The 27,947-nt window shown below is 40.6% G+C and overlaps 1 protein-coding gene across 1 annotated transcript in view; it reads left to right on the forward strand.

The window, feature by feature from the left end:
- CRYBG1 (crystallin beta-gamma domain containing 1) overlaps window positions 1-27,947 on the forward strand; it is a 95,264-nt gene that overhangs the window by 24,898 nt on the left and 42,419 nt on the right. Inside the window, exon 2 of the mRNA XM_030945402.1 lies at window positions 6,796-6,925. Within this exon, the coding sequence (XP_030801262.1) occupies window positions 6,796-6,925 (130 nt within the window). The remainder of the gene's footprint in view (window positions 1-6,795; window positions 6,926-27,947) is intronic.

Raw genomic sequence — 27,947 nt, forward strand, 5'->3', positions numbered from 1 at the left:
AGAAAGTGGATCGGTACATGTTCCAGTTATTTTGTACCAAACTAAAGTTTTGTTTGTTGTTAAATTGTGATTTTTCCTGTGCAAGTGAGGGCTGGAAATACAACTAGAGGGGAGTGATTGTTTGTGGTAGGTATTAACTGAAGTTTGTGATGTATCTCCTCATAGGAGCATCAATACAGAATGATAGTAACCTGGTTTGTAGATATAAAAAGTGAGTTGCTGTGAAGATACTTAAGATACAAAGATACTTAAGACAGCAAGATACAAAATTAAGTCTATTACAGTTAATTCCATAGTTGAGAACATCAGGAAGCAAAATAGTGAAAGGGTGAATGAGCATCTGGCAGAAGCCTGGTATGGGTAAAACTCTATGCTACTATTCATTAATATTTTAGCGAGTTATATAATGACAGATTTCTGGGCAGCTAACTACATCATTCATTAAATTTCCAGATTATTTAGCAGATAACCTTATAATTCAACTTTGTAGTTGGGTTTTATAATCCATCTTTCTGAAGCATCTTTACTGGATTTTTTTCCTAGTTAATGGAGGTGCTAAAAAAGTTTAAATGTATTTAATAATTGCAGTAATTTCTATGACAGAGGGGCTTTTTGATTTTGTAAAACGGAAGAAGATCAGTTGGAATAAGAAACCAGAAGCTGCTTGAATTCAGTGTATTAAAGACTTGGCAGAGCAGCACTGTGTCTGTGTTAGCACTCAGAAAAACATGTTTTGAAGGCCTAATGACTGTAGCATTTCCAGCTGCATGCTGTTTGAAGTGCAGGAAAGCCAGAAGCTTGGAACCATTTCATCTCATGATGAACTTGCTCAGAGCTTCAACAAACTGCCAAATGCAAACAAATACATTTAATAACCTGAAATTAATATATTGTACTGGGAAGGCGGTAGAAAGAAAAAACAAATACACGTAGGAATGGAAGTGGACAACAAGTACGACAAGTTTGTGGTGTGAGAGTGGCTCAGAAGAGCTCTGTGCAGTCTTTGTGTGAGCAAATATATCGTGGAACAAAGCAACGAGGCAGCAGACCTGCTCTTTGTGGTTTTGTGTGAGTCGAGCAGGGACATTGAGTGCAGCTCTGGACACATCTTTGCTGGAGAGGTCTTGTCAGAAGGAAACAGAGAGGAGAACATGGGAATTCCTTTACAGAATGGGAAGATGATGCTAAATAATGGTTGTGAGTGAGAGATACAGGTGTGCGAGTATTTAAATGGTGTGAATTTGCCAAACAAAGGAAGGAATGATTTAGGCTGAATTAGTAAGGCAGAGTGGAGTAACTATAACAAAGGGTACTTTTAGGTGAGGTATTAACCCTGTTATTAAGACATATGAGAAAACACCTTGAAGTAAGCCAGTAGGAATGCTTCTGTGCTGACAAGATGTGACCTAAGGTAGTTTAAACAGACTTTTCTATCTCTAGGATCTAGAACAGTGGAGGCAGAAAGGTAAAACTCAATTCACCTGTGAATCTGAAGCCTGGCCATTAGATGGCAGGGTGCTGGCAGAAGAGGGTATGTGCCTCCCCGCCACTTCTCAGTGCCATGCCCAAGGAGGAGCTCTGAGCCATTCATCAGTCCCAAGGCCTGGGAGAAGTTTGAAATGCTCAGTTTCCATATGAAAATCACACACACACATCCTGTCACTCCCACAACAGAAGGACATGCAGTACATGTCCCCCAAGCATATGTCTGTTCAAAGACGTGTGTCTGCTCCAGATTTCCACCCCTTGAAACTCTGTGTGAGTAGGTAGGTGTGTGCAAGAGGTGTCCCGGCATAGCAACCATTTTGTATAACAGAGCTGAAGTTGGCTCTTCTGTTCTATGACCAGGGACACAGAAATGGGATTGCTGAGGCAGTGGGAAGAGATGATATAGATGTGGTAAGTAGCTTGCTGCAGACTGTTCAGGGAGTCCACATACTGGTTCTGTGGAAAAGATGACAGAAAGAATAACAAGCAGTAGCTTTGTATGGAAAACTTCAGCCCAGAGCAAGCTGTTTGAAATGCTCAAAATATATTAAGGCTGTAACGACAGCAACTCAAATAATGCACAATTAAAAAACCCTTGTTTAAAACAGCCTACACGGCTAAAGGATCTGCCCCAAGGAGTGATCCTTATGGATGCATCCGCTCCTCTTTTGTCTCTGGAGCGAACTGTTTGTGTTTGTGCTGCCTAACATTTGACCTGGGTCCGATGCCCCCATGGCTCTAAGATCGTAATTATATTTTTGTGGCTTCAGTTCAAAGTGTTTGAAGTAATGTGAAGGTTGCTTTACTGCCTGCAAGACTGGTGTTTTCATAGCATTATGCCAAAAGTATGCTGCATGCTGTGGGGTGTGGGGCACACAGAGGCTGTCTGAGGACAAGAGGCTGGTTGGGATGGTGGAGGGCAGGAGAAGCCACTATTGGTCCAGTCCTATCCTTGCTGTGACATCCTCAGGGCAGTCTGTCCACAGAGCTGGAAAAGCCTTGGCTTTTCCTCAGAGAGAAGCAGTCGGTCTCCCGCAGAAGAGAGTCCAAGCACACGGTGCTGCATGTGTGGTACGGCTGACAAGGGCACCAGGACCAGGGAATGAAGCAGGGAGGTAAATTATTTGTTGGCATAGGTGCATCTGTCATAGTCATGAGCACTGAGGTGGTGGATGAACCAGAGAAATGCCCCTTACTGCTCTTCATATGGTTCTGTGTTTTGTAGTCAGTCATTTTGCTGATCAAATTGATATTTGCTGCTCCCAGGGAAAAATTCTAGTCCTGATATGGTGTGGGAGGGGGAAGACTGGGTAGAGGATCTGAATAAACAAACAAAAAAAATATCTTTCCATTGTAATCAAGTTGCTCTTGCTCATGCATGCTCTCTCTTAAAAAATGATCTCATACTGTGTTGATTGAAAAGTGGGAATTAATAGGCAAGAACAATATACTGGATACAGACTGCAGAAAAACAGCAGATGGGAGATGGATTGCAGGGCTGAATATGATGGATTATGAGGGAAGCCATGTCTGTAAAATTTATGAGGATGCTAGTTTAGTAAGCATTGCTAGGTTAAAATGTATGGCAACCCACTCTCTTCTTCTTTTTGTTAGTGAGTTGTTTGCTCATTGCTCCTACATTGTCTTTACATATTTTTATCTATAAGCTATTTCCCTTCAAAATTATTTGCAATTGTTATATTTCAAGTCAATATGTTAAGATAGTTAATAAGATAACATTGTGTTGCTACTAAGGATTAAGGCATGGACAGGTAAGAGTGATGGGGCCAAACTGTGTGGTCCGCAGCATAGAGAGAGCACTGCCAGGTCGGGTCCCATCTGGTGGTTTCCTTTTCCAGTCGGTAGTTCTGCTGTAAATCAGGTAAAGAGAAGATGGATATACCTACAGAACTTCTCCTTCCTCCTTTTCATGCCTCATGCTCCCTCCAAAAGCTTGATAATTTCCAAGGCCTCCCTCTTTCTCTTTGCTTCACTGTAAAATTAGTTATTACTGTAACTAATAGCTGTATGAAATATGTGTGCTGGTTTTGGCTGGCATAGAGTTAATTTTCTTCGTGGTAGCGGGTATGGGGGGTATGGTTTGGATTTGTGCTGGAAACGGCAGAGGTAACGTGGGGCTGTTGTAGTTACTGCTGAGCAAAATGTCGGGGAGGGTTTCATAACATGCTCAGTGTGTTGCAAGCACCTTCTCCCCCCAGAGCCTCAGGGCTCTGAGCAAGTGGGAATGGTTACACAAACATGCCTGGGTGAGAAAAGCAAGGGTGTGGGTTGACAGTGCCTCAGTTTCTCTATGGTGACTGTCCCCCCACCTGCCCTTGCCCCACAGTGAGTTTCTCTGCTGTGCATTGGGGTGAGTTACTCTGCATCTGGGCTGGAAGGAGAGAATTTGGCTGGGCAGCTGGGGCAGAGGAGGTGCAGCCCTGTGCCCTCACACCCTATCTTGCCCTCAGGAGCTTGTGTGCGTGCCCATGCCTTGGGGCGGGAAGCGTACTGCAGCGTTTCCCTGGAAAACTGCCCAGTGCCATAAAGTAAAACTTGGAGGCTCTGGTGAGCTCAGCTCGTCAGCAGATTGTTGGGAGGATAGACTTCAAACTGTGAAGAAATTCAAAGAGCACCTTTTCTCACCTGTTTGGAAATCTGGAGCTGGCTGTTTTCCCGTGCAACATCTTTGGGTTGAAACCTCCCAGGCTGCTTCTGTCAGCTCTGGTTTTTGGTGTGAAATTGTGTCCTTTAAAAAAAAAAGTGCCTGAAAGAATCAGTGCTCCTTCACTGCATTCTGAAAGCAGCAGCTTTCTGGCTACTCCATCGCAGACATGCCAGTGCCCTGAGGTCTAGTGGTGTCTCAGGGGCTGATGGCCATCAGGAGTGGGCACGTGGGACAAGGTGTGAGGACGTCCCCAAGGAGGCCCAGCCTTCATTGGTGGAAGGGAGCCAGCAGGTGCCTCCCAGGTGGATGTTGCTGGCTTGCCTGGGGACCAGCACAGCCCCCTTCTGGAGCAGGACAAAGGATATCCTGGTGAAATATCCTGTCTTCCTACCTAGGAAGTGTTTGCTTCCAGAGCTTCCTCTGGCTTCGTTTTGGCATTTGGCCAAAATGTGTTATTTTCTGACACAGGTTCACTGTGTATCACTTGGGGTGCAGATGCTTGTCCCAGCCCAGCAGCACCATGGCAAATGGTGGCCTCTTGCAGAGTGTCAGTGTCACCTCAACAGTTGACAGCTCTTCCATCCACTTCCCTTGGTGTGCCATTATTTTCCTCCTCCTCACCCTGACTTTTTATCCAGACTTCAGCCAAACACCTTCCTGGTCACCTGCCCATATCATGTCACTTGTTCCATTTCTCTGAGTGACAGGGTTGACAGTCCCCAGCCTACTGTTACTCCCTTCAGCAGTGTTGACCATAGGCAGGGTAGGTAGGGTGGCACAGGATCTTTCAGCACTACCTGACCAGCTTTTTAATGTGACTTTTGAATTTTTTCACATGCAATGTGTGTGGAACCACCCCAAAAGCAAGCTCTATCAGGGGAGGTAGAACGTGAAAATCAAGATGGACAGCTCAAAGTCAGCTATGTCCTGGGGAAGGTAACCAGCTATTAAGAGTGATGCAGTTTCTTCCTTAGAAATAGGTAAATAAACAAAATAATTGCACATGTTTATTGGGATATGTGTTAAAATGTCAAAATATTTTCACCACAATTATGCAATAAACTGAATCACTTTATAAATATGCCTGAGGCTTTTCTGCTCACTTACTCACTCTTTGAAAACTCTATATGAAAGTCAGTTATAAAACTGAATTTGCAAATAAAGCTGTACAAACAGAGCTGGATTTGGGACAGTATGATGAGTCTGGAAAAGAAGCCTGTGGGAAAAAAGTAGTTTTGTTCCAACCAAAATGGAAAATATGTACATTTTGAGGACAAAACAGAAAAGAACATTTTGAAACTTATTTTTTTCTGTAAAGGCAAAATATTTGATGAGTGTATTTTTTCTGCCTAGAGATCTCTCAGTGTTTCAAACTGGGGTGAGTTCATTGGACGGTTGACAGTGAGGTGGTTGCCTGTGAGGCTCCACTTGCCCTTTGAAGAGAGGGTGGAGAATTGGGGCTTGTTCAGTTTTGGAGAGGAGGCAGCTTTGGGTGGTAATAGAGATAAACCCAGACTTTTCACCTGGTGGGAAGACAAGACAAGAGCAAAAAGTTGATAAAGGAGAGATCCAGATTAGATGTAAGAGAAAACATTTTCACTGTTGTCCAGAGAGGTTGTGATTCTCCGCCCTTCCATATTTTCAAGAGTTGGTTGGGTGAAGTCCTGAGCAACCTGGAGTGTTCCCATAGCTGACCCTGCTTCAGGCAGGACATTGGACCAGAGACCTCCTGGGGTATATTCCAACCTAAATTGTCCTATGAAAAATTCAGTCCAATTTTGAAGTAAAAATATCAAAATACATACCATTTTTAAAAAGCTGCATTTTAACCAACTGTTGAATCATCTAAAGGACAAAAATATATAAACTATTATATTTATCAACCTTATAATAAAACTGTCTTCAGAGAATTCTGCATTCTTGCTACTTCGACTTTCAGACAGTGAAATGGAAGAGATTGTATAACTTGGTCAGTTTTTACTATTTTATTTCTCTCTTGAGAGGAGACTAAGTGAACTTTTTCACATCCTTTGGATTCAGAATTTGAAATTTACCACTGTGGAAAAAAAATAACCAAATTAGGTTCCTTAAGTTTTAGGACTGACTTGCTTAAAATGAATGTATTGCTTTAAAGATTGTATACGTCTATTGGGACAGCCTCTTCCCAAAAAGTGACTTGTTCCAAGAATTCAATTGATCCTTTACTGAGACCGCTTCCGGAAGGAAAGTGAACCGAACATGTGATGTAATGTGGAGCTGTAAACTCCAAATGTTGTAATCTGCTGTCTCTGAAGAGGTGGAGTGACAGGAGATAAGACGACTAATTTTTCTGCCTTGTGGCTCTGATGTGGTTATCCTGCTGAGTGTTGTATTTGGATTTTGGTTGTTTCATTATCAGGAGAAAGCTGACAAGTTAGTTTCAGAGAGCTAAAGCAGGTGGGATGAATTAATGTCTAAGAAGAGGAGCAAGTAGTTTAGCTAAAATAAAGTAGTAAACTTTGCAAGTACCAGAAGCCTGGAACCTCTGCAACAGGAGAAAACATCTTAGTGTTTTGTCAGAAATACAGCGAACACTGACTCAGGCTTTATTTTTTTTTTGCTAGGATGCATTAACTGAGCCATGTTTCCTTTCCTTGCAGGTACTATGATGTGTCAGGCAGACGCTGCACTGTTCAGGAGAACCAAACACCCTCAGTAATCTGCCCCCACTCTTACGCTCTCCCAGCGATATCAATGTCTACTGCCTCACTACCAGCAGCACTTAGAAAGGTAGGAGAAAACTAAATATATGTGTTTATATAAACGTAGATAAACACACATACATATGTCATGAAGGTGTCTACTCTGAAAACAGAATTTAACACAAGGTATAATTGTAATCTTCCTTTAAAAGGCCTGTGTTTGAAGTGCTGGAAAATTTTCAAATTAATAACATGTACGGAAATAAGGAACGTACATAATGACTTTAGCTGGCATGAAGAGACAAAAAAGAAAATGGCTCGAGGAGATCTTCCACATGCTCCCACAAACCATATGGCTTTTTCCTTTTGTTCATAAAACATATGTAAGCCAAAATAATCAAGGAGCAACACCTACATTTCTACAGTTCCCCACTTACCTCGTACTGTTTTTCTCCCAAATTTGCCCTAAACCAGGACACTTGGTAAGTTTTTTTCCCAGAGAAGGAGGAATGGCTACACATTTGTTTCTAGTGTTCATTTAGCTCATGTAGTGTTACTCATTTGCTTGGCAGCGCTATTACTGCATGGAAGCAAGCTAGGGAAAATGCTAATTACTCCTGTTCTAATGTGAGAACTTAATTTCAGATTGCAGACAAAGTTGTGCAATGCCATTCTTGTCTTTATTGTAATGTTTCCGTGGAGAGAGAAATACTATTTTTCCACATTAACAAAAGTATTCAGCAGGCCAGTAATTGAAAAAGTTTCTTTCTTCTTGGTTGTGAAACTAATATTCATCTGAATATATTTGATGAAGTCTTAAAATATTCTGTCTTTAAAACAAACACATTTATTTTTCAGTCTTCTCAAGCCAGCAAATCTCATCTACTAACTTCTGCTTTTGGAAAACTCAGTGGTCTTTAACTGAATACACAAATAACACAAATCCCAAATATCCCTTCTGGTCTAATTCAGGATCTTAGTTCTATTGGTACTGTTGAAACATCCTACAAAATTATCTCAGTTCTTCACACAACAGCAAAATGGCACACTTACTGTGCTGGGATGACATTGCATTGTAGTAGAGCTAGCTGTGAAATTGGCTTCCCAACAGAAAAAATTGCTGTTCACCCTATTGCTGTTTTGTGTATTAGCTTCTTCCAGGGACTTCTAGAAAAGCAAGTAGATGTTGGATATTTTTCAGTGGAAAGAATAGGAGGGTTCAGCTGTTGCTTAGAAAGCTCTGAGTTGGCATTTAGTTCTTCTTTTGGAAAAATGTGTTCATACTTACAGCTAAATTAAACTGTTAGGGTGTCATTTCTCTAACCTGGAATCAATCCATTTTTACTAAGAACGTTTAAAGCCTTTTAAATGAAGCTTCTGAAAGTGAGTGAGACTAGGCCACATAATTTTATACTTTGATGTATAATGCAGAAGTCTGATTGTTAGATAAATTATAAAAATCAAGGAAATTGCCTGGGGGTGTTCGTGTGTGTGTGTGAATTCAGCAGTTTCTTTTGTATTGGGATAATCTCCTAATATGTGTAATAACACAGTCACCTGCTGATGACAGATGGTTTATGGGGATTGGGATTTAAGGAAGCCCTGCCTTCCCTCAGCATTTCTGGTGGGAGAGTGGTAGAAAACAGTGGATTAGAAAACATAAGCTGTTTGCATCAGGCTCCTCTCTGTTGCTGTTCTTTCTATGGAAATCTGTTCATAAGCTTTTCAAAGGTAAATGTACTGAGTAGAGTCTTGCAGAATAATGTACCCAGACTAATTTGTTTTATCCTCTGTTTTTGCCTAATTCATATTATTCCCTTTACCTTGTGTAATTAAGAACTGACTCTAGCAATGACTAAGACAAGCTCTCCTACATTCTTTTGTTAATTAAACACTCTCCCTACAAAATCTTGCTTATCAGTCTTCGGAGCTCATAAAACTTTAGTTTTGTTTTCTGGGCAAAAAAATGTAATTTGATTTTGCTTCTTTCCTTATTTATGGTAGTGACTATTAAATGATGGTGTTCACTTTCACCTAGATTGCCTTTCACTCTCAGCCAGTTCGTGCCCTACTAGTCAGCAGAAGATCTAAAATAGCCACTCCCTTAATGGTTTTCTTTACCTTCTAAAGAAAAAGCTGTCCCCAGCGTATTCCAAGAACTTGTTGGACTGTCTCCTTCTTGTATTTATTTTTCAACAGAAAAAAAAATTAATTTCAAGAAGTAATTAAAACCATCAGGTTCTGTCCTTTTGGATGCTTCCCTTGTGTGATCAAAAAACACAACTTCTCTCCACCCAAAAAGCCAGTCTATAATAAACTTCTATCTTAGTGTACCCTGGTTTTCCCTTTTCATCTTCTTCCAGGATTGTTTAACAAATCTTCATCTTGCCTCTTCCTGTACTTCACAGCAACTGTTCTCAATGCTCAAGTGCAACTTTGTTTATCTTTCTTTTTGTTTGACTTCCAAAGTGATAGTAAAACATGAGGATATTAACACCTGTTTAAGATGACTTGCTTGATAGTCTCACTCAATGAGTAAATGTTGTGTTGCCCAAATTATATGGCAAAAATACTTCTTTTCACTCCATCCTTTTCTCAGGAAAAGAGAGGTCTCCTTCTGTAACAATATTTCTTTCTCATCAAATACTTCTGGTGTTGATTCAGACATTCTTCTGGTTCTGCACAGATTTCCACTTTCTTTTCCTTTGCAAGGCCTTCTGGAATCTATAATTTTCTTCATTGTAAGCTTCTGATTGAAACAACCAAAAATGTCAGTTATGTAACAATGAAAGAGAGATTCAGAGTGCTCCTATAAAAATACAAATTGCGTATGTTTATTAAGTTCACTGGAGGTAACTGGATCTATGAGAAATAAAAAATCATGTAAATTTGAGTATATATTTCATTTTTGGGTTTGATCCACTTATAGGCCATTCACTTAAAAGTAGGACTCGATTATCCTTGTGAGTCCCTTCTAACTCAGAATATTTTGTGATTCTGTTTGATTCTTGACTTTTCTAGTCCTTTGCTATTTAATGTGCAAAACATTTGTTTAATGAAATTGAAGATTAGCTGGTTTTCCTCTGGTATTTTGGCAAATAAACTTTTGATAACACATTATTTAATATTAAGAACTCCTCAGAAATAATTTCTAGATGTCAGATCCATGAAATACACTATTTCTAGATTCTAAAAGTCAGCTTATTCCTTTTCCCAAATAATGCACTACGTCGGTGGTTACATTTCCGAGTTTTGCTAATCAAAGCTAAATAGGAGCATTTGGAGCATTTCACTTGAGTTTGTTTGCAAGTGAAGGGAGAATGGCTTTCTTAGATTCCTGTTTATATCTACAATGTCTGTGTGGATTCACATTGAGGATTGTCTGAGCTGTCATATAGCCTACACTGCATGAAGTAGATAGCTGTGGCCATGATTTTATCTGTTTTTATATCATTTAGACTTATTAATAAAACAGTATGGCCAGTGTTCTCACTGTGAATGAAGAAACAACTTCCTGAATGTTTGGCTCATTTCATTATCTTTGGGTAAATAATAATTCAATTTGAGAACCAAATCATGGATGAAATGTGTGTTTTGCAATCGTGCATCTTCAGCGGGGACAAAATACTGATACCAAGGATGAAGGTCCTACCTGTGCTATGGCAAACTCAAATGACCTTAAATTATGTAGTTAAAGACAAACACATGTTAAGCTGATAGGCTTCTGTATAGTTACACTGAAAGGCATTTATTCCCCTAGAGAACAATTTCAAATTTAGATTGGCCTCTGCTGATAGTAAAATGAGTGAATGAAAATAGAGTTTGTATTGCTTCATTATTTATATATTTCCTCTGCATTAGGAATAACGAACACAAAAATCTAGACTTTAAAATTCCACGTGAGATACTTAGGTTTCAACATCTTTTTTTCTAAGTCACATCTGTGTGCTCTAATGCTGTCTCTGCTCTTATATTCAGGTGTTGATTAGTCATATTTTCAGATTTATAACCAGGTACCTGTCCAAAGGTTTCTCAGGATTCTTCATCTAGATAAGAGTTCTCACACCTACTTGCTACCTGAACACAGCCACTGCCTTTCACACAAAGATTCAGTTCTATGACATGAATATTCATTGAAGAAAACTGGGTGGAGTACTTCTAACACCCAGGTGTGGCTATGGAAGCCCATTTTGATTCTGTGTCAAATTACTGGATTAAATGAGTTTATTCTATCGCTGCCTTTGCCATATTCCTGAGACAGCAGATATGCAGATCCCTAATTCCTCCTGCTCTTGTAACTCATCTTTCAAGATGATAGTTCATCAAGGTCTAAGATATTTTCATGTTAGGATTCCTCATCTGCTTCTTTAATTTTTGTCTGCCTTGCTTGGAGAAATGTTAGCAAGACATTCAGCCTAGCTCGTCACACTGCTTTTTCTTACAGTTTTTTGTTTTCTCAAGAAATAACAAAACCTAAAGTCTGTTTGGGATCCATGGGGTTACTAAATTACCTCCCAGAGTTATGTTTAAATGGTAAAAACAAAGCATTTTATACTGCCAGTTGATAAACTTCCGTACCAAGTAAGTGAAAAAGCAGGTGAGTCACTTTCCAAAGTAACAGACAACAAAATTATCAGTTCATGGATAGGTGAGAGGAACCTGTCCGCAGGAGAACAAGTTGTTGTCTTAAGGTTCACCCCAATTTTTAATAGATAAGGCCTTTCAGTGGTTAACCAATCTCCTCCCAGAATTTGAGACCAAAAGAAGAGAAGGCCTCCTTCTCCAGCTTGGAAACAGAAATCTAAACAAAACCTGGTAGCCAAGGTCCTACAACATGAGTCATGCAGGGGCTGAGAATATTTGCTGGTGCTAGTTTTCTCAAAGGAGAAAAACCCCCACAATTTCAAGAGAACACAAACCTGCCTTGTGCAAAGTCTGAAGGGAGAAAAGGAGGGGAAATTATATGACACTGTAGCATTTTTTTCTTTTGAAGTGAAGGGGGGAGTTAGAGGAAGGCAGTCACCTAAGAGAGGCCTAGGTGAGGTAGGGGGCTGGGTTTCTCCTTGGTTTTGTTTTATTTTCTTTTACAATCTAGATAGTTCCTCCCTCAGCTGTTTGGAATTGGTTATATCTTTCCAGATAATTAAATGTTGCAGCAGGACAAATTTTTATTGTATTACCTGGGAAAAAAGCCTGCTCAGTGCTGTGCTGCATGTCTGGATTCTTGCCAAAGTTTTTATGTGTTTAACTACACTTTTGCTCAACTTTTTTTTCCTCTTCTTTGGTATAACTGTTGTGTTATAAAAATTACTGGTAAAATTGCCGTTATTCCTTGTGTGGGAAATATGGCAAAGGCACTCAGGGTGGTTGTGCACCTCTCTGAGAGGGCGTGTTCACTGCAGACAGGTCATTTGCTACCGAGTGGTTCCAGCCACCCTCCTTCCCCAATGTAACTTGTTTCCCTGAAATAATGGCCACACTCTCCACCTCCCTCCCAGGCTTAACCAGATGAATAATTTTCCTTTCCTTTTTTCTTTCTTTTCTTCCGTTTTATTTTTTCTTTCTGCTAGGACTTCTCCCTTGCCAATAGACACATAGGTTCAAAATTCCTTGATAATCCTTACGCAAAGCTGGCATTCACTTACTCCCTTTTCAGTTACTCATATTTGTGCTCACTCTGCTAGGGCTACTTTTTAATCATGTTGCTCCCCACTATCATCTCTACAGAGGAGAAAGTAGCTTCCCATGTTTTAAATTTAAAGTATAACTTTTAAGTTCTTTATATAGACAGAAAGAGTTACCTACATGTGATGTGCCTCGGGCTCACTAATTATGGGAAATCTGAATAAATACATTTCTTTCATTTAAATCAATCAAAGATACAGCAATAAATATTTTATAGGCTAAAATATGTGTAGTAATTTTGTTAAAATTTTTATTTATAAACATATACAGGTATGCATGTATGGGTATATATTTAAATGTAGATATGAACTGAAGAATTTTTGGGGGATATTATTCATAAGCCATGGCTTTGGGATTGCTGTCCTGATGTATTTGTATCAGTTGAAGAAAACAGTGTATAGAGAGGATGGAAAAAGAACAGATGTGGTGAAGCATGGATCGCATGAGAGTTCTTTGACAACACCCAGAACAGCTACATTATTCATTGTCTGTATGGCTTATTTAATAGGATGCTCCAGTTCTGACCAGCGCAGTAATTCCTCATTGTCCTTTCAATGCAATTTGTTCCTATTCTTGGGCTGCAACCATGATGTGATTTGGACAAGAAAGTGATGTTAATAGGAGAAGAACACTGAAGTCTTTACTTTGAAATTCATGGTGGGGGGAAGCAATCAAATTCTCAAACCAAACCAGTTGAGTAGGGTGGAGAAATGTGGGAAGGAAAAAAGAATGCTTCATTCTGCCCTGGCCATGCCAGTATTTCTTATAGGCTTGACAAAGTATTTTTACACTTAACAAATATTTAATTTGCTCTGTCCCTTAAACTTTTAGAGCTTTTTAAGATGTTTAACTCTGAGTCATGATCTGAGATAATTAATACAGAAGTATTTTTTCAGATAATTTTCATAATTAAAAACACAACATCACCATAAACATGAAGAAAAAACATAATTTAGAGAGCACTGAAATCATTATGGAAGCCAGAAAATGCAGAACTGGGACAGAATTTAAATGCTGACAATTTAAGTCACAGTGATGTCTCCCACAAACACTTGTGTTCCAAGCAGCCACGGTATATTAATTTGTTTGTCCACAGTGTTTGGTGAGTAGTGTCATAAACCAGTAAACTGAAATGGCATGGCAAATGTTAAAACCCACAAAGCACAGGGGGAATAATTTGAATATAGCTTCTATCAAAGCTTTTTCTGCAGAGAGAATATTTAGGAGCATGGTCTACAGGGACATAATGGCAGTGTTGACTATCATAAGTATAACTGAAAGAAGTGCTCAGGATCATGGAAACAAAGCAAAATTAACCCCAGCATGTGCAGATAGTCTTTGTAATACCACCTGCCAGCAAGAACCCCCATGTAAGGTGAGCTCTTCCTAAAGAACAGCACTAAGTAAGACTGGAGGACTGAACTTTGCTTTTGTTAATTCTTTCAGTTTTAATAACACATGGTACTGTCCTTTAACATAGACCTTTCTCAACATTAACACTTAAAAATATAGAAGTAGCAGAGTCCTTATATTACTTTTAATACTGCACAGGTGCTGTTGTACCTGTAGGAATGCTGAATCAGGACACTTGGGCAGCCAGCTGCAGTTGTAAGTCAGCATTGGTGAGGCTTATTGCACTGATAGAACCTAGATACCATGTCTGGTTTTATGGAAAATAATAAAGAGAAATGTCATAGGAATTCGTGTACATCAAGCCCACTTGCTTTTGGGCTGTGATAATTGCACATCCATTGCTTTTCCTGTGTCTGCTCTTTGTTAAGGACTCGATAGGAGGAGGGAAGAGGGGACAAGAGGAAGGCCAGAGAGGAGAGACCAAAAAGATGGCACAAAAGCAAGCTAAAACCACAAATCAAGAACAATTCATTATTAATAGATTAAATTCACAGCAGACAGGAAAGAAAGCTAACGCAAAAATTCAAGTAGGAGTGTTCAGAAGACTGAATAAGCAGTTTCTGTCTTTTAAATGCTTTCAGTTACAGGATAAAAGCTTTGTACTTTTCTAGGATTCTGCTGTAAGTCAGGTTTATTTTATGTCTCTGCTTAAAGAACTACAATTCTGATATTTGCATCCCTAAAAGATAAAGTGATTCGTAGTAGAATTGCCTTTCTAACATGATTGATCTGAGATACATGACAGAATTAAGGATTCCTTAGAGTATCCATAATGGTACAAACCTTTGGTCAAGCATCATTCTGCCCAGGTTTCCCAGGACACAGCAAGCATTCATAACACTGCAGCAGAGATTCTCTGGATACAAATATTTGATTCTTTAACAGAGAAAGATGACAGGTGTCCTCAACGCAGCCATGTTTCCTAATAGTGAAGACAGAAGAATCAAGCAACTAATTATATGTGCAGTGTCATACTCACTGTGTAGGTAGAGAACCAAAATTCTGAGAAGTCAAGATGTCAAAAAGCTTGGGCATCAGGTCCACTAGAAAACTATCTGATTATTGTGATTTGGTTTTAGCCTGCTGAAGACATGCTCATCCTTTTGTCTTCCAAAAAGTCTGGAAATCTATGGCTAATTACAGCACAAGAAAGGTTCTCAGATATCCATGACAAAAGCTTTCTGAGTATTGCTCAACAAAATTACTTCTCTGCTTAATAAAATACTGTGCTGCTGACTAGACTGATGGCATCATGGCAATTTCCTTGTCGGTTAACTTTTTTTCCATATTCCTTGCTCATTATTCCTCTTATCCCCATTTGAACCACGAATTCAATTCAGTATTAACTTACAAAGGTTTTCATTTTGCTGTTTCCAACATGGCTAAGACACCAACTCTCTTATTTCCTAAAAATAACATCTAGGTTACGTTATGTCCCATTATTATGGCTGGCTCAGAGAGACCTTGAAAACATCTCATGTATTTCTGCTGCTTTTTGGTGAGATTAATAGGAGAGCATCTAAGCTGTGGTTGATTGTAGGTGTACAGGACTACAGCTGACAATGAACATGGGCCTTAGAGAAGGGGAAACACAGGAGGGAAGATGGCACAGATTTCATAGAAGGAACATAGGTCCTGGAATATTGGTGCAGGAGGAATCTGTATTGTAGTCTAATACTTTGGCATTCAAGATGGCAGTGGATGTACTGAGTCAAGAAGGCTTCACCCCTTTAGAATATATTTGAAGGTGGGGATACCAGTAAATTCTTACTCTGATAGACATCTCTGAAGTACTCACAAAGTTTATTGAAGAGATTGTTGGGGTTTTATATATACAGTTAAAAATACCAAATCAAACTTGAAGACAACATGCAAGTTGTCTTGTATCAGACAATTTGCATGTATCTATTCTTGGCTGGCAACTTAAGACAGCTGTCACTTGGACAATTGTCATTCCAAGCAATTCAATACATTCACCTTGATGCAGGTGAAGTATAAAAAGGTTATGTTCACTTCTATATTTGATCTGAATCCTGAATAGTATTCATATTCAGCTCTGTTTGGAATTGAATTTCATCTGAGTTATTGCATGCTCCATGTAATATTGTGAACAAATTTAGTGGAAGCAGTGGATGAAAATGTGTTTCCTTTAGAGAGGATTAATGATGGCCTAAAGTCATGTGAGCAGTCATCCTGGAATGTGATAGTGCTGAGGTCTTCAGGGCTGGGCTGCTGAATAAACTACAGTCTCCCAAGCAGGGACAAAATAAAAGGTCTATCAAACCAGCACACGTCTGCACTTTGCAAGAGTGAGATAATGCGGACAGCCACATACTCACTGTGGTATTGCCCAGGGAAGGCAATGAACCCTTCATGCATTGCAGATTGTTTAGGAGGTCTGTCATCAATGATCAAGCATTGACAGTACAAAATGACTGTGGTAATGGTGACATGGGAGTGTGCACCAGGCAGTCTGGTATTATCGGTGACCATCCTTTATCTGCCCCGCCTCTGTGTATCATCGCGCCAAACACGCAGCTACATAGCATTTCAACATTTCACAGGTGTTACTTATGGCTAGTGTGTAACTTCTCCTGAGGATGACAGCCGGCACTTTACTGCTTTCTTCCCAAGGGTATACTCCTCCCTTCTCTTTCCCTTGGTGAGTAAAGTCCTGTGAAGTTGCTCTTTGAATCACCAGGGATTTGTTTCTGGCCTCCATGCTGTGCAGTGATCTGCAGTCTGGAGAGCCGAGGACTTGTCCTGCATCGTGCTTTTCTTGTACCATTTCCACACTTGTGCAATGTGCTGGAATGGTTTCCAGGACCTTGGCAGCTAGCTCTGCTCACTCCATGGGTGTGGCCCTCTTTCCATTTTGCCATGCTACATGACCAGGTGGCTCACAGTACACCTGAGCACCCTCAGATCTGAGGAGGTTGCGACACACAGCTTTTGCTAGTAGTCCATTCCTCCTGACCAGGCTTTTGCCACTTTTTAAGCTGTATGAGGTGTGTGACAATTAGGAGTGCGTGTATGCATACATATATGTGTAATTTATTGCTCTGTAGTGCCAGCTGCAGTGTAATAATGGTTTTGAAGAGGGTAGTCATGAAAAACTTCATCTTTCTGGTTTTATTGTCTCAAGAACTGAATTAGACTGAATAAGCTGGAATGCTTCTTCACTTACCTCTTTAAAACAAGCACTCAACCTGCCATGGCTCAATATCTGCAAAAGCAAAGTATGACCCACTTAAAAAACCAAACTGCCTAAACTACTGTTTCAGTAAGATTTAGAGATTGTAAAAGAAATCTACCATTCCTTCAAACTAGTATTGTTCATATAATTTTCAAAATCACAGGAGGGTAACATTTCGCCAAATAAGTTTTCAGTTTCTTGTGGTTACAAATACTATCTAAAGATTTAAATACAATGTAATGTTTTCTATTACAGACTTTGTTTTTAATGATGGAAGTTTGACATCTTAATTTCCTCTGAATCCTGTGTTATGACATGCAAATGAAAATTTATCTTCTTTTCCTCTCCTGTCTCTACAATTCACCTCTCCCTTATTTTTTTGGTTTTTTCCTTTTACCATTTTGCTTTCTAGGAGGGTATATTTGTTGAAAAAAACCCAAACCAAAACAAAACAAAAGAGAATAATTGTCTCAGAGGAAAACAGAGATTAAAAAGTTAAGCTTTTAAAAAGTCTGAAAAATCAGACAAACTACGCCATAAATGTTTAGCAACCAGAGTTCAGATAGCAAGAACGTGAAGATCTGTTTAGTTTTTTTATGTTTCCTCTGGAGAAATTTGTGATTTTAAAAGGCTTATCAGAGGTAATTCTGGATATTTCCCCTCCCTCTTCTCCCAGGGAGTTTTGATGGTTTTGCTTCTGGAAACACGAAGGGTATCTTTTTTTGTCTGGTGTGTCAGACAGTTTTTATTAGATAAATTTCTGACTCTAGGACCTGAAAAAGACTCCCACTTTCCAAACATTGGAGATGCGTAGACAGTTTGTGAGGGTTTTTTTCCCAAGTGTCTGCCAAGCAAAAATAGAGCTCCCCCTGCTTGTTGCTGGCTGCTGTTCAGAGCCTTGTGTACAGCTGGGAAACTGAAAAGCTTTGCCAAGTTCACCGTGTGACCAGCTGGGAAAGCCTGGGCTGCAGAAGAGATGGAGTCACCTGCAGAGGGAAAGGGTAGCTAGCTAGAGAAAAACCCTACAGAGTAGGAGAGATTTGTATTCCCAGCCTTTCCCAACAGGTGCCAAGAAGGCGTGGGAGGGAAGTGGTAGATTAGGAACAGGGGAGAAGACTCATGCCTGCCTTCTGCATACAGGAAACACTTGTTGTCTACCAGGTTTTAATGGTCGACAACCACCGCCCTCCTGCATTCCAAAGCACCAGCAAATAATGGAGTGACTTTATGCAAAGGGGACTCCAGGAGTGCTTGCTAATGGAGTGGTTTTGCTATAATTTATTTAGAAAGTATCTAAAATAGTTTGAGCCCAATGCTAGAACTGTTGTAGCTATAACTATGATTAGTTATGAAGCTTTTTTAAGGGTTAGCTTTAAAATTACCTTTGTCAAATCTGTTGTTCTAAGCCACAGATACCAAAGGCAATCATGGAGTATATTGGATTGGCCTATATCCAAACTAACAACTTCAGAAATTCAAGTGCAGAATCAATAACTCTCTGTATTTCTTGACATTTCCTGGAAATCTATGTGTTTCTGAACTGTACAGTTTCAACCAGTTTAATCTAATTCTCTCTTGCAGTATTGTTCATCCACAAAATATATTTTTAGAGGTAAGACTTGATGTGGGTTTTTTTAATACCAAGTAGGAATTAGAAATTTCATCCAATTATTTAGCAATAATAGTAGTGCAATTTAAATGCTGTTGTAGTTGTATCTCTTTAGTAGCTAACATTTAACAGTTGAAGTCCACAGTAGCATAATGCAGCCTGACTGTAGTAATTAATCTGTAACAGCAGGAAAACATGTATCTCCCTTTTTTCTTCGTAAGTAATAATGTATCTGTTTTCTAGACAGATGCAATGTTTGTTTTAATGCTTTCTACATTAATTAGTTCTGTTTGGAGCCTAAAATAAACACACCTAAGTATAAAAATGCATTTCATGAAAACATTGCTTCTTAGAAGTTTCTCTTGCTTAATGGAGAATATTGCGATATGGAAGTAATTGTGGGATTATAAGCAATGAGTTGGAAGGACTATTCCACTTAATTTACATTTTTGCCCGGGAACCAGCGGGTTTGGAGTCATTCCCATTTTCTTCATACTGGTTTCATAAAGTTTAGTCTAACCAATATTGAGGTGTTTCTCTGTAATAATTATTATAAGAAATAATTTTAATGAATTCCGGAAGCCTTAGGTGTACACTGTTATTTGGAATAAATGCTAAGTTATAGTATTGTAATTCAGATGTAAAATGAGGTATCCAGCTGCTTTTTATGAAGACAGGATAAGATATTTTAGTAATAAGAGTTCCTTGTGCTTAAAGCTCTTAATTTGTAAATTATGGAAAATCTGTACATCAAAAAAGTTACCAAGGAGTGTAAACACTTTATACATTTCATAAAAGGGCTCTTTGAAGCTCACAGGCTATCAAACCCAAATTGTCCAAAACAGCTGCTATGTTGGGCACCTCAATATTGGGGGGCTGACTTGAGACACATTTCAGTTAAAAGGTACCAATTGATAACCTGGTATGAGGTGTAATAGGATTTACATCACATGATTTTACTGTCTTTAATGAGAGCTTCTGTGGAGAAGAGAGACTGCATTATTTTCATATTTAAATACAGTTTGATTAAGTATTATCATTTTTCATTCTGCTAAGTAGTTTTCAGAGTCAGAACCATGCATTAATTTTTTCTGTCACAGGACCATCACATCAACTTTCCAAAGCCAGCATGTTAAACATGTAGTTCACTTTGTTGTTTCTGAAATTTGGCTTTGATCAAATTAGCAGTCCAATTTGCAGTTTACCATCTCTATTCTTCCACATCCTAATGGCCTCACCTTAGTAACACAGTGCTCACAAGGATGGCTTTCTGCCTCTTGCCCTGTGACAGCCTGTGTTCTACTGTGCCTGACCCGGGGAAAGTCCCCATGTTGCTAGCAAAAGGCTTTTAGTTTTCCATTTATAGTTTCAGACTATCTGCCACCCAAGAAAAAAATCTCTGGTTTTATAAATTCCAAATTACATAATGAGTTACTTTTAGGTATCTAGAGCTAGAGCTGCTGAAGGACACTTTGGTGCTTTAGTTAGTTTAACTAACTCCCGGGCATCTGTTCCCTAGACTGATTTAAAATTGCAGGTGACACCAAGGTTTCCTACCTAGTACTTTGAGACAATCTATAACCTTCCTCTGCTGGGCACTTACAGCCAGCTAAAAGGAAACACTGGGCACAGGAGTGTATTAGAAATTCTGCCTTACTCTTGATCTACATGGAATCATAGAATATCCTGAGTTGGAAGGGCAAAGTCCAATTCCTGGCTATGCACAGGACATCCCAAGAGTCACACCATGTGCCCGAGAGCATTGTCCAAACACTTCTTGAACCCTGTCAGACGGGTGCTGTGACCACTTCCCTGGGGAGCCTGTTCCTGTGCCCAGCCATCCTCTGGGTGAAGAAACTTTTTCTGATATCAAACCTAAACCACCCCTGACACAACTTCAGGCCATTCCCTCGGGTCCTGTCACTGGGCACCACAGAGAAGAGATAAGTGTCTGCCCCTCCTCTTGCCCTCATGGGGAAGTTGTAGACTGCAGTGGGTCTCCCCTCAGTTTCCTCCAGGCTGAACAAGCCAAGTGACCTCCGCCACTCCTCATACAGCTTCTCCTCAAGATCCTTCACCATTTTTGTGACCTTTATTTGGAGCTTTCTAGCAGTTTATACACAGGACTCAAGGTGAGGCCAGGTGCAGTGTCATGTAGAGATGCCCAGGAAAAGCCAGCTCAGTTAACCAGCACAGAGCAGCCACATCAGTGCCCTCTGTGGCAGAGACTGATAATATATGTGGCTCTGTAAGATTATTTCTTTTTTGCCCTATAATTATTTAATATAATGCTGCAAGACTTTTTCAAGTGCCATAGACTTTCCAGACTGCTGAGCTATTGACAGCAGCAGTTTTGTGTGAAAGCATGGGGAAGAGATGAAGATTGATGGTGCTTAAGAAAGAGCTGATTTCCAGAGACTGATTGCTCCGTCTGTAGTACAGATACTCCTAAGTTTGCAGGAAAGGAATCATATTTCTTATCTCTGGTAACTATGTACAAATACTTCATCTAAAAGAAGGAAGTATTGCAGTAAGCTAAATTAGACAATTTATGTTAAATCTGTACTAACCAGTGTACACCATTTAGAGTTAGTGACAAGACACTGTACACTCTCACAAAACAGAAGAGACCTGCAAGCATAGAAGAGAGAGACCTGCTAAATCAAAACCACTGATGTAATAGGTTCTTTATCATTGTGAATTGCATTCAGAAATGAAAAAAGGAAAGGGGTTACATTTGTTAGTTGTGGCTTCTGATTAGGGGGTACTTAAAATTAACTCCAAGCCACTCTCTTCCTCTCCAAAATGCTTTTGCCATTTATCCTTTATTGCTTACAGAATAAGTACTTTCAAGTTCCTATCTCTTAGAACAAAACATGCACATGTTTATTTTCACTCTTTACTTTGAAAGAGATACTTTTGATGAATATTTACACCAAGAACATTATCTAGTGATAGAGCTCTGGCCCAGCAGCAAGGTTCAAAATCGTGAGAGCAAAGATGTGAGGCTAACTCATATCAAACTTCCTCACTCTCTCTTGTACTGAAACACAAAGAGTTGCAAGTGCAATAATTTCTGTTAATACTATTTTTTTGCATATAAATTTTTTCTGGATGTCTTTCAGGTTCAGGAGAATTTAAATATTCTCTCAGTTATTCATTGTTGAATAATCCCTGCTCCTGCTTTTGGTGCTAGTTCTTTTCTGCTTCTTCAAGTCCCTTTATAGTACCATTTTACCACAAATAGGTAAAAAAAATACAGATTTAATATATTAACCTAGGAAGGTGAAGAACCAAGATGCCAACATAAATCAGTCTCTTTCTGCATAAAGACACAGAGGCACAGGTGATTTTTTTTCTTTAGCATTCTTAAATTTGGATCAGAAAACAGTAACCAGGTCTGTGAGAACCAACGTGTGTGGTATATTTTCCCCTACTGTTGCATATCTGTGCTCTGGTATTGCACGTTAATTAATACACGTAAGGTGTTTGCCCAACACTAACTTTGTAGTTCTTTGCAACATGTTCTCTGCTTCTGTAGAGCTGCTTACTGAAGGACTTGCTGCCACCCTTCTGCAGTTCTTTCTCCTATCCTCTAATTGAGCCCCTTTCATAGTTCTAATTTGTCTGCCAAATGACTTATCAGTTGGAAAGGCTCAAGTCAGATACTACTTCCTTTTTTTTTTTTTTTGCTTGTTTTTACCTGAGTGCTGCCAGAAGAAAGAAGGGGTTAAAGCGTGGGAGGATTGCTAAGAAAAAGGGTTTGGTTACTGACACACAGGACTGCATCTCACACACGATAGTTTGTTTATTCTTCTGTAAACAGCAGAAAGAATTATCATCATCATCATGGTAAGGCAAACAACACTCTCTTTTATTCCTTTTAAACCCCATCAGAAATCTTCATGTTAATACACAGTTACTTTTTTTAAATCATAAAATCTACTGATCTCCATTAGTTTTATAGAGCATTTCTTTAACCAACAGATGCTCCTCTTGACAGAAGGGGAGGGGGGAAATAGTTTAGTTTATGGAAATAACTAGCTCTGGGGAAGAGGAGATGGGAGCAGACATGCCTTTTCTGACATGCCCGTTCTTATTTATCTCCCTTCTCTCCTAAATCTTCATGTAAGGATCTGTTTCATTTTATCAATGCTTCTTTGTCTTTCCTGAGCTTTTTTGAAAGATTTCCGTTCATTTGATTTTATGTGATTTGCTCCTTTCAGTTTTCCTGTTCTTTTCTAATACATCCAATATCTAATCTTGGTGTTTGACATCTACGAAATATTATGGTATAAAACAATTTATATATATGCATCTATGCTTCTTGAGCTGATTATCTCCTTTCCCAAAAATCCATTAAACATGCAGGCTCATTAGTCTCCTTAATCTATATGCTGTTGCAAAATAGTCAATTTTTGATGTACATTTGAACTAAAAATCTACTTTTACAGTGAAAAAATAAATTGGAAGCAGACAGGTCCTGTTCTCTTGAAGATATGAAATGTTTCACTAAAATACCCTGACTTACTAGAAAATACAATATGTGTAAAAATATGACTGTTCAGAAAACTTACATTTGTTTCACTTCACTCTGCTCAAGTCTTGCATTTATAGCCCCTTGCTTACTTGGGTAAATTCCTGAATCTAAATAAATGTATTCCCTGCACAAATTGCTCAGGTAAAACTGAAATGATTTAAAATCCAGTTATTGCTATTTATATCTTCTATCTGCATAGCAGGCAAAGAGCTGGAAAAGGCAGGGAGTGAATTCTATGCTAGAGAGGACTTGTTAAAGTGTGGTTTTTTTCTCAAACTCTGAAGAGGACACTGTCAGCCTGGAACATGGTATACTTAAAACAAATGCTGAAAAAAGGTTTAGAGAGTATATGCCAAACTCTTCATATTCAGAAGAAGGCAGTTTGGGAATTAAAATAATATTAGCCATATTTTCCTAATAGTAACCCCCCCCTTTGTGTCTTTGAGAAGGGTCAGCATAAACAATGAACAATGAGTATAGTGAGTTGAAGTAATTCAAATCCATTTGATTGACAGCAAGGTCAGTCAAACTGGTTAAGTTTAGAGATCATTTAGATTAACTTAAAATATAACTGCTTTTTTCCCTTTAGTAAATCACAACAAGAATTGACTCAGGTCAAATGTTTTGTTAAGTACATTTTTCTCCCATGCTTTTAAAAGAAAAAAATAAGCACCAAGCCTTTATTTCCATCTGCGACTCACTCCTTCTCTCTCTGCCAGTAGCTATGGCACTCACCTGTAGGAGAGCAGTACGAAAACTCTTCTCTCAAGTGGGTCTTGTGCTTCTCAGACTTTTCTCTCTCTTAGCTTTGATTTGTACATTGCTCCTTCCAGTTTTTCTACTAATATTTTCCAAGCACACTGAGCCAGCAATACTCCAGAGCAATATTCAGCCTCAGAAAGCCTGGCACTGTTACTGTGATATATTTCAGTCTCAGTCTCTGCAGAATGCTAAAGCCTGAAGAGTAATAGTTTATTTATTTAAATGTTTTTGGCTAAAGCACTTTTTGGGATGTCATGTGACTGCTAGAACTTCCAGGCTTTCTGTTTCTCATGGCTGGGTGAATTACAATAGTGTGATTTAAAGATATTTTACATTACTGGCTTTCCAGCATGAATTTGTAAGGGTCCTACACTATTAGAATTGTTTAGGATAGAAGGTCTCAGAAGTTTTCATGTTACCTGAAATCCAGTCATTTATTACCTTCTAATGAATGATAAAGCTCAAACTTATTCTTCACTAAATGCCTTGTTGCTTTTTTCCCCTCTGAAGATGAACATATGCTGGAAAATAAATGTTTAAATTAAAGAACTGTCCACAGTAGATATTACCATCTATTAGTTACCACAAAGTCGCTAATGACTAGTAAAAATACTGCTTTTTTCTCTAATGTGTGCTCTAAGAAGTGTTTTCATTTATGTTCAGCTGACTCAGATGAACTCATCTAAGAAAATAACATCCAACTGATCCCTCAAGACACATCGTGAAGTTTTGATTCAACAGATCATAGTAGCTTATGCTCTCTTTTCACTGGAGACCAGCAAAGCACATGTTTAATTGCACTGTTAAATTAGGGGTTTGGCTGTGGCAACTTACATTAGCTAATGAGAAAAAAACCCCAGCCGAAAACAGAGGAAATATTTTAATGCTAGCATAAACAGGTATGAATATAAATACAAACAAAATTTACATTTCTTGGTTAAGAAGGCAGCAGCATTTTGCTTTCAGATTAGAACACGGCTTTCAAGGTTCATGCAGAGTGCTTGAAATGGCTTCCTCCACACTGTCCAAGGAATGGATAGGCAGGTCCTCTAGATTTTTCAGTTGCCAATGCCTTTGATCAGGTATTTCTCAAGCAGCTAATGTTTTAAGAGTAAGAATGCTTGAGCATAAGCACATTGAAGAAGCCTGATCTGCAGAGCAAGGGTATTTCTTGCCTTCTGAAATCAAACACTTCCATGCAGTGCTCTGAAGTCAGGCATTCTCATGCTGTGCTCTGGCAGGGTGGGTCCCACTCGGGAGTCCCTTGGGATGCTTGGTCTCTGTGCCCTCTTGCACTGGCAATACTGGCTCACCTACATTTATCTGACTTAAAATACAAGCTCTTCAGGGCAAGTACCTGGTCTTTTATGTGTTTTGAAAGAGCTGTATATAATTAAGGTACTTTGTATGAAGAAATTACTTCAAAACAGTTTACATAGGGCAGCTATTTCAAGATCAAGGAAAAATCTTTAGCCTCGTTCCCTGAGGAAACAAGGCTTATGTGACTGGACTGGCTGGCTGTCCCTCCTCACTTCCATTCAACACCTTTTGAACTTGTTGGTTGTAGTTTAAACTACATTTGAAAGGGGGAGACATCTCAATGATAATTAAGTTCCCATGGACTTTATGAAAATCAGTGGCTGGGAAGAGAGAAATCCAGATTCCCAGTTCAAATAACTAATTTTTCTAGGTGTAATCTTGCAAACTAAAAACTTGACAGCAAGTGTAATAATGATGGTCAGGTTGATAATGTAGTCCCAACTACTTTAGAAGACTGACAGCTATTTCCATCCAATTGTTAATATGATGGTTGACACCATAATAAAGTTAAATTTCCCCTTTTTTGGTGTTCCAACAGTTTTTAGCATGAACAATATAGTCATCCTCCTCACACTTGTAGATATTATGGGAGAAATCAGTATCTTTCCTTATTACCTTAAGTGTGAAAATTTTGTATTTTTGCTTATTTTAGCGGGCAATGTTCATTATTGTCATCTTATCCTTTCCCTGTAATTAGTTAGTATTGGCAATACATACATAGAATAAGAAATTTGTAATTGGGCTGCATTACTCATGATCTGATAGGGAAATCTATAGTTGGTTTTGTTATCACTAAAGCACTTTACCCGTCTGAGCTGTATGAACTTAATGCAGCCCTTAATATTGCTCTTTACTTAATTGTTTTGGTTCTACTGGTTGAAAAAAAGTCTTCAAAGGGAGTGGAAAAAGACAGGCATTAATTTTCTCATTTGTGGATTATTTCACTGTCTAATAAAACCTAAACCCCAAACAATACAAAAACTTGAGCTTAAGGTAATGACCATAGACTTGCCTGTTTGAAGGCCAGAGGTGGAAGATCACTGTGTGAGGACACACGTCTTGGTCGGTGCTACAGCTGCTTATCAGTTCAATGAGTGACATTAGTAAACAGGAATAGGCAAAGACAAGGGTTCCATGGATTTCTGTTAGGTCGCAGCATAAGTCAACTCTACCTCTTCCCCAATTTAGGCTGTGTTTTTCATGGTTTTTGGTATTTTTCATTTGCTTGGGCAAGCCTTGCTGCTACACATTCACTGGTGTTAAATAGGTTCTATGTGGCTCTCCTGAGACAAGACTGTGTAGGCTGTTGATTTAAAAAAAATAACTAACTTAACACTTTTCCAGCTGGAGGAGGAAGTAACTCCATAAAAAAGGTCCTTATTTTCTTCAATAGCCAAGGGGCCAGACACACCGCAGGCCGGGCACTCCGGCCAGCTGCAGGCGGGCTGACCTGGTGTCGCCCCCGCCTCCGCGCTGGGCCCTGAGACGCTCCGAAGTGAGACTTGCGTGGTCCTTCCTGTTGAAGCTGTTCCACTTCATATAAGTCATTAAGCGTTAATTAGAAGAGGACTTGTTGAGCATTCATTAAACATTAAATACTAATTGAGCGCCCGGGGAGAGCGCCGGCACCATTCGGCCGCGGAGTCATTGTCACGCCGGCCCGAACGGGGCCGGGGGCAGGCGGGGCAGCCCTGGCCGCCGGCAGCCGTGTCCCCGGCCGGGGGCGGCGTGCCTGGGGCGGCCAGGCCGGGCAGCCATAGTCGGGCGGCACAGACAGCAGCCAGCCACGCCCGCCGGTGCGAGGTGGAAGGTGCGGGTTCAGCTCCCCGCAGGGCTTTGAACCCAGATGTCCCACGGGGGCCCCGGCGGCCGGGCGGGGCCAGCCCCCGCACACTTGCCGGGGCTGGGGGAAAGCCACGCCCGCTCCCGGCACCTCCGAGCGGCCGGCATCGGGGGCGGCCGGGTCACGGCCGCTCCACACGCTCCGCTGCCCCGCAGCCATCGTGCCGGGCGGGGACGAGCCGATGCCCCTGCCCTGCGCCGCCCCTTCTCCCGGCCCGGGCGCCGGCTCACGCCGGGCAGCCCGCACTGCAGCTCGCCGGGGCGGCGGCGGCGCGAACCGCCCGCCTCCAACCCTCGTTGCTTTTCCCTCAACATCAAAGGGCGTCGGTTTTGCCCGGGGCAGCGTTTTGCCCTCAATAACAAGGTGGCGGCAGCCGCAGCGCGGGCTGCTGGGGCACCTACGGGGCGCGGCGCCCACTCGCGCCCCGCCGCCCCTCGACGGCCTCACCCGTGGCCGGGGGGCGCCCGCGCTTCCCGCTGCCCTCGCTGGGGGCCGGTCCGGCGCTGCCGCCGCCCCTCCCTCAGCGGCCGGGAGGGGCGGCCCGGCCAGGTAGGGCCGCTGCCCGCGGCGGGGCGGTGGCTCGGGGCGGGCTGCGGGGGCGGGCCGGGGCGGAGCTCACAGACGGCCGGCGCCGGGGCAGCCGCGCTACGGGTAGCGGCGGTGTGCGTGGGGCGGCTTCGTGCAGGGGCCGCCGAGCCGGGCGGTGAGTGTCGGGCGCTCGGCGGGCTGGGGAGGTGAGGCG

The sequence above is a fragment of the Camarhynchus parvulus genome, chromosome 3 (genome assembly GCF_901933205.1).
Source record: "Camarhynchus parvulus chromosome 3, STF_HiC, whole genome shotgun sequence".
In the NCBI taxonomy this organism is placed as follows: Eukaryota; Metazoa; Chordata; class Aves; order Passeriformes; family Thraupidae; genus Camarhynchus; species Camarhynchus parvulus.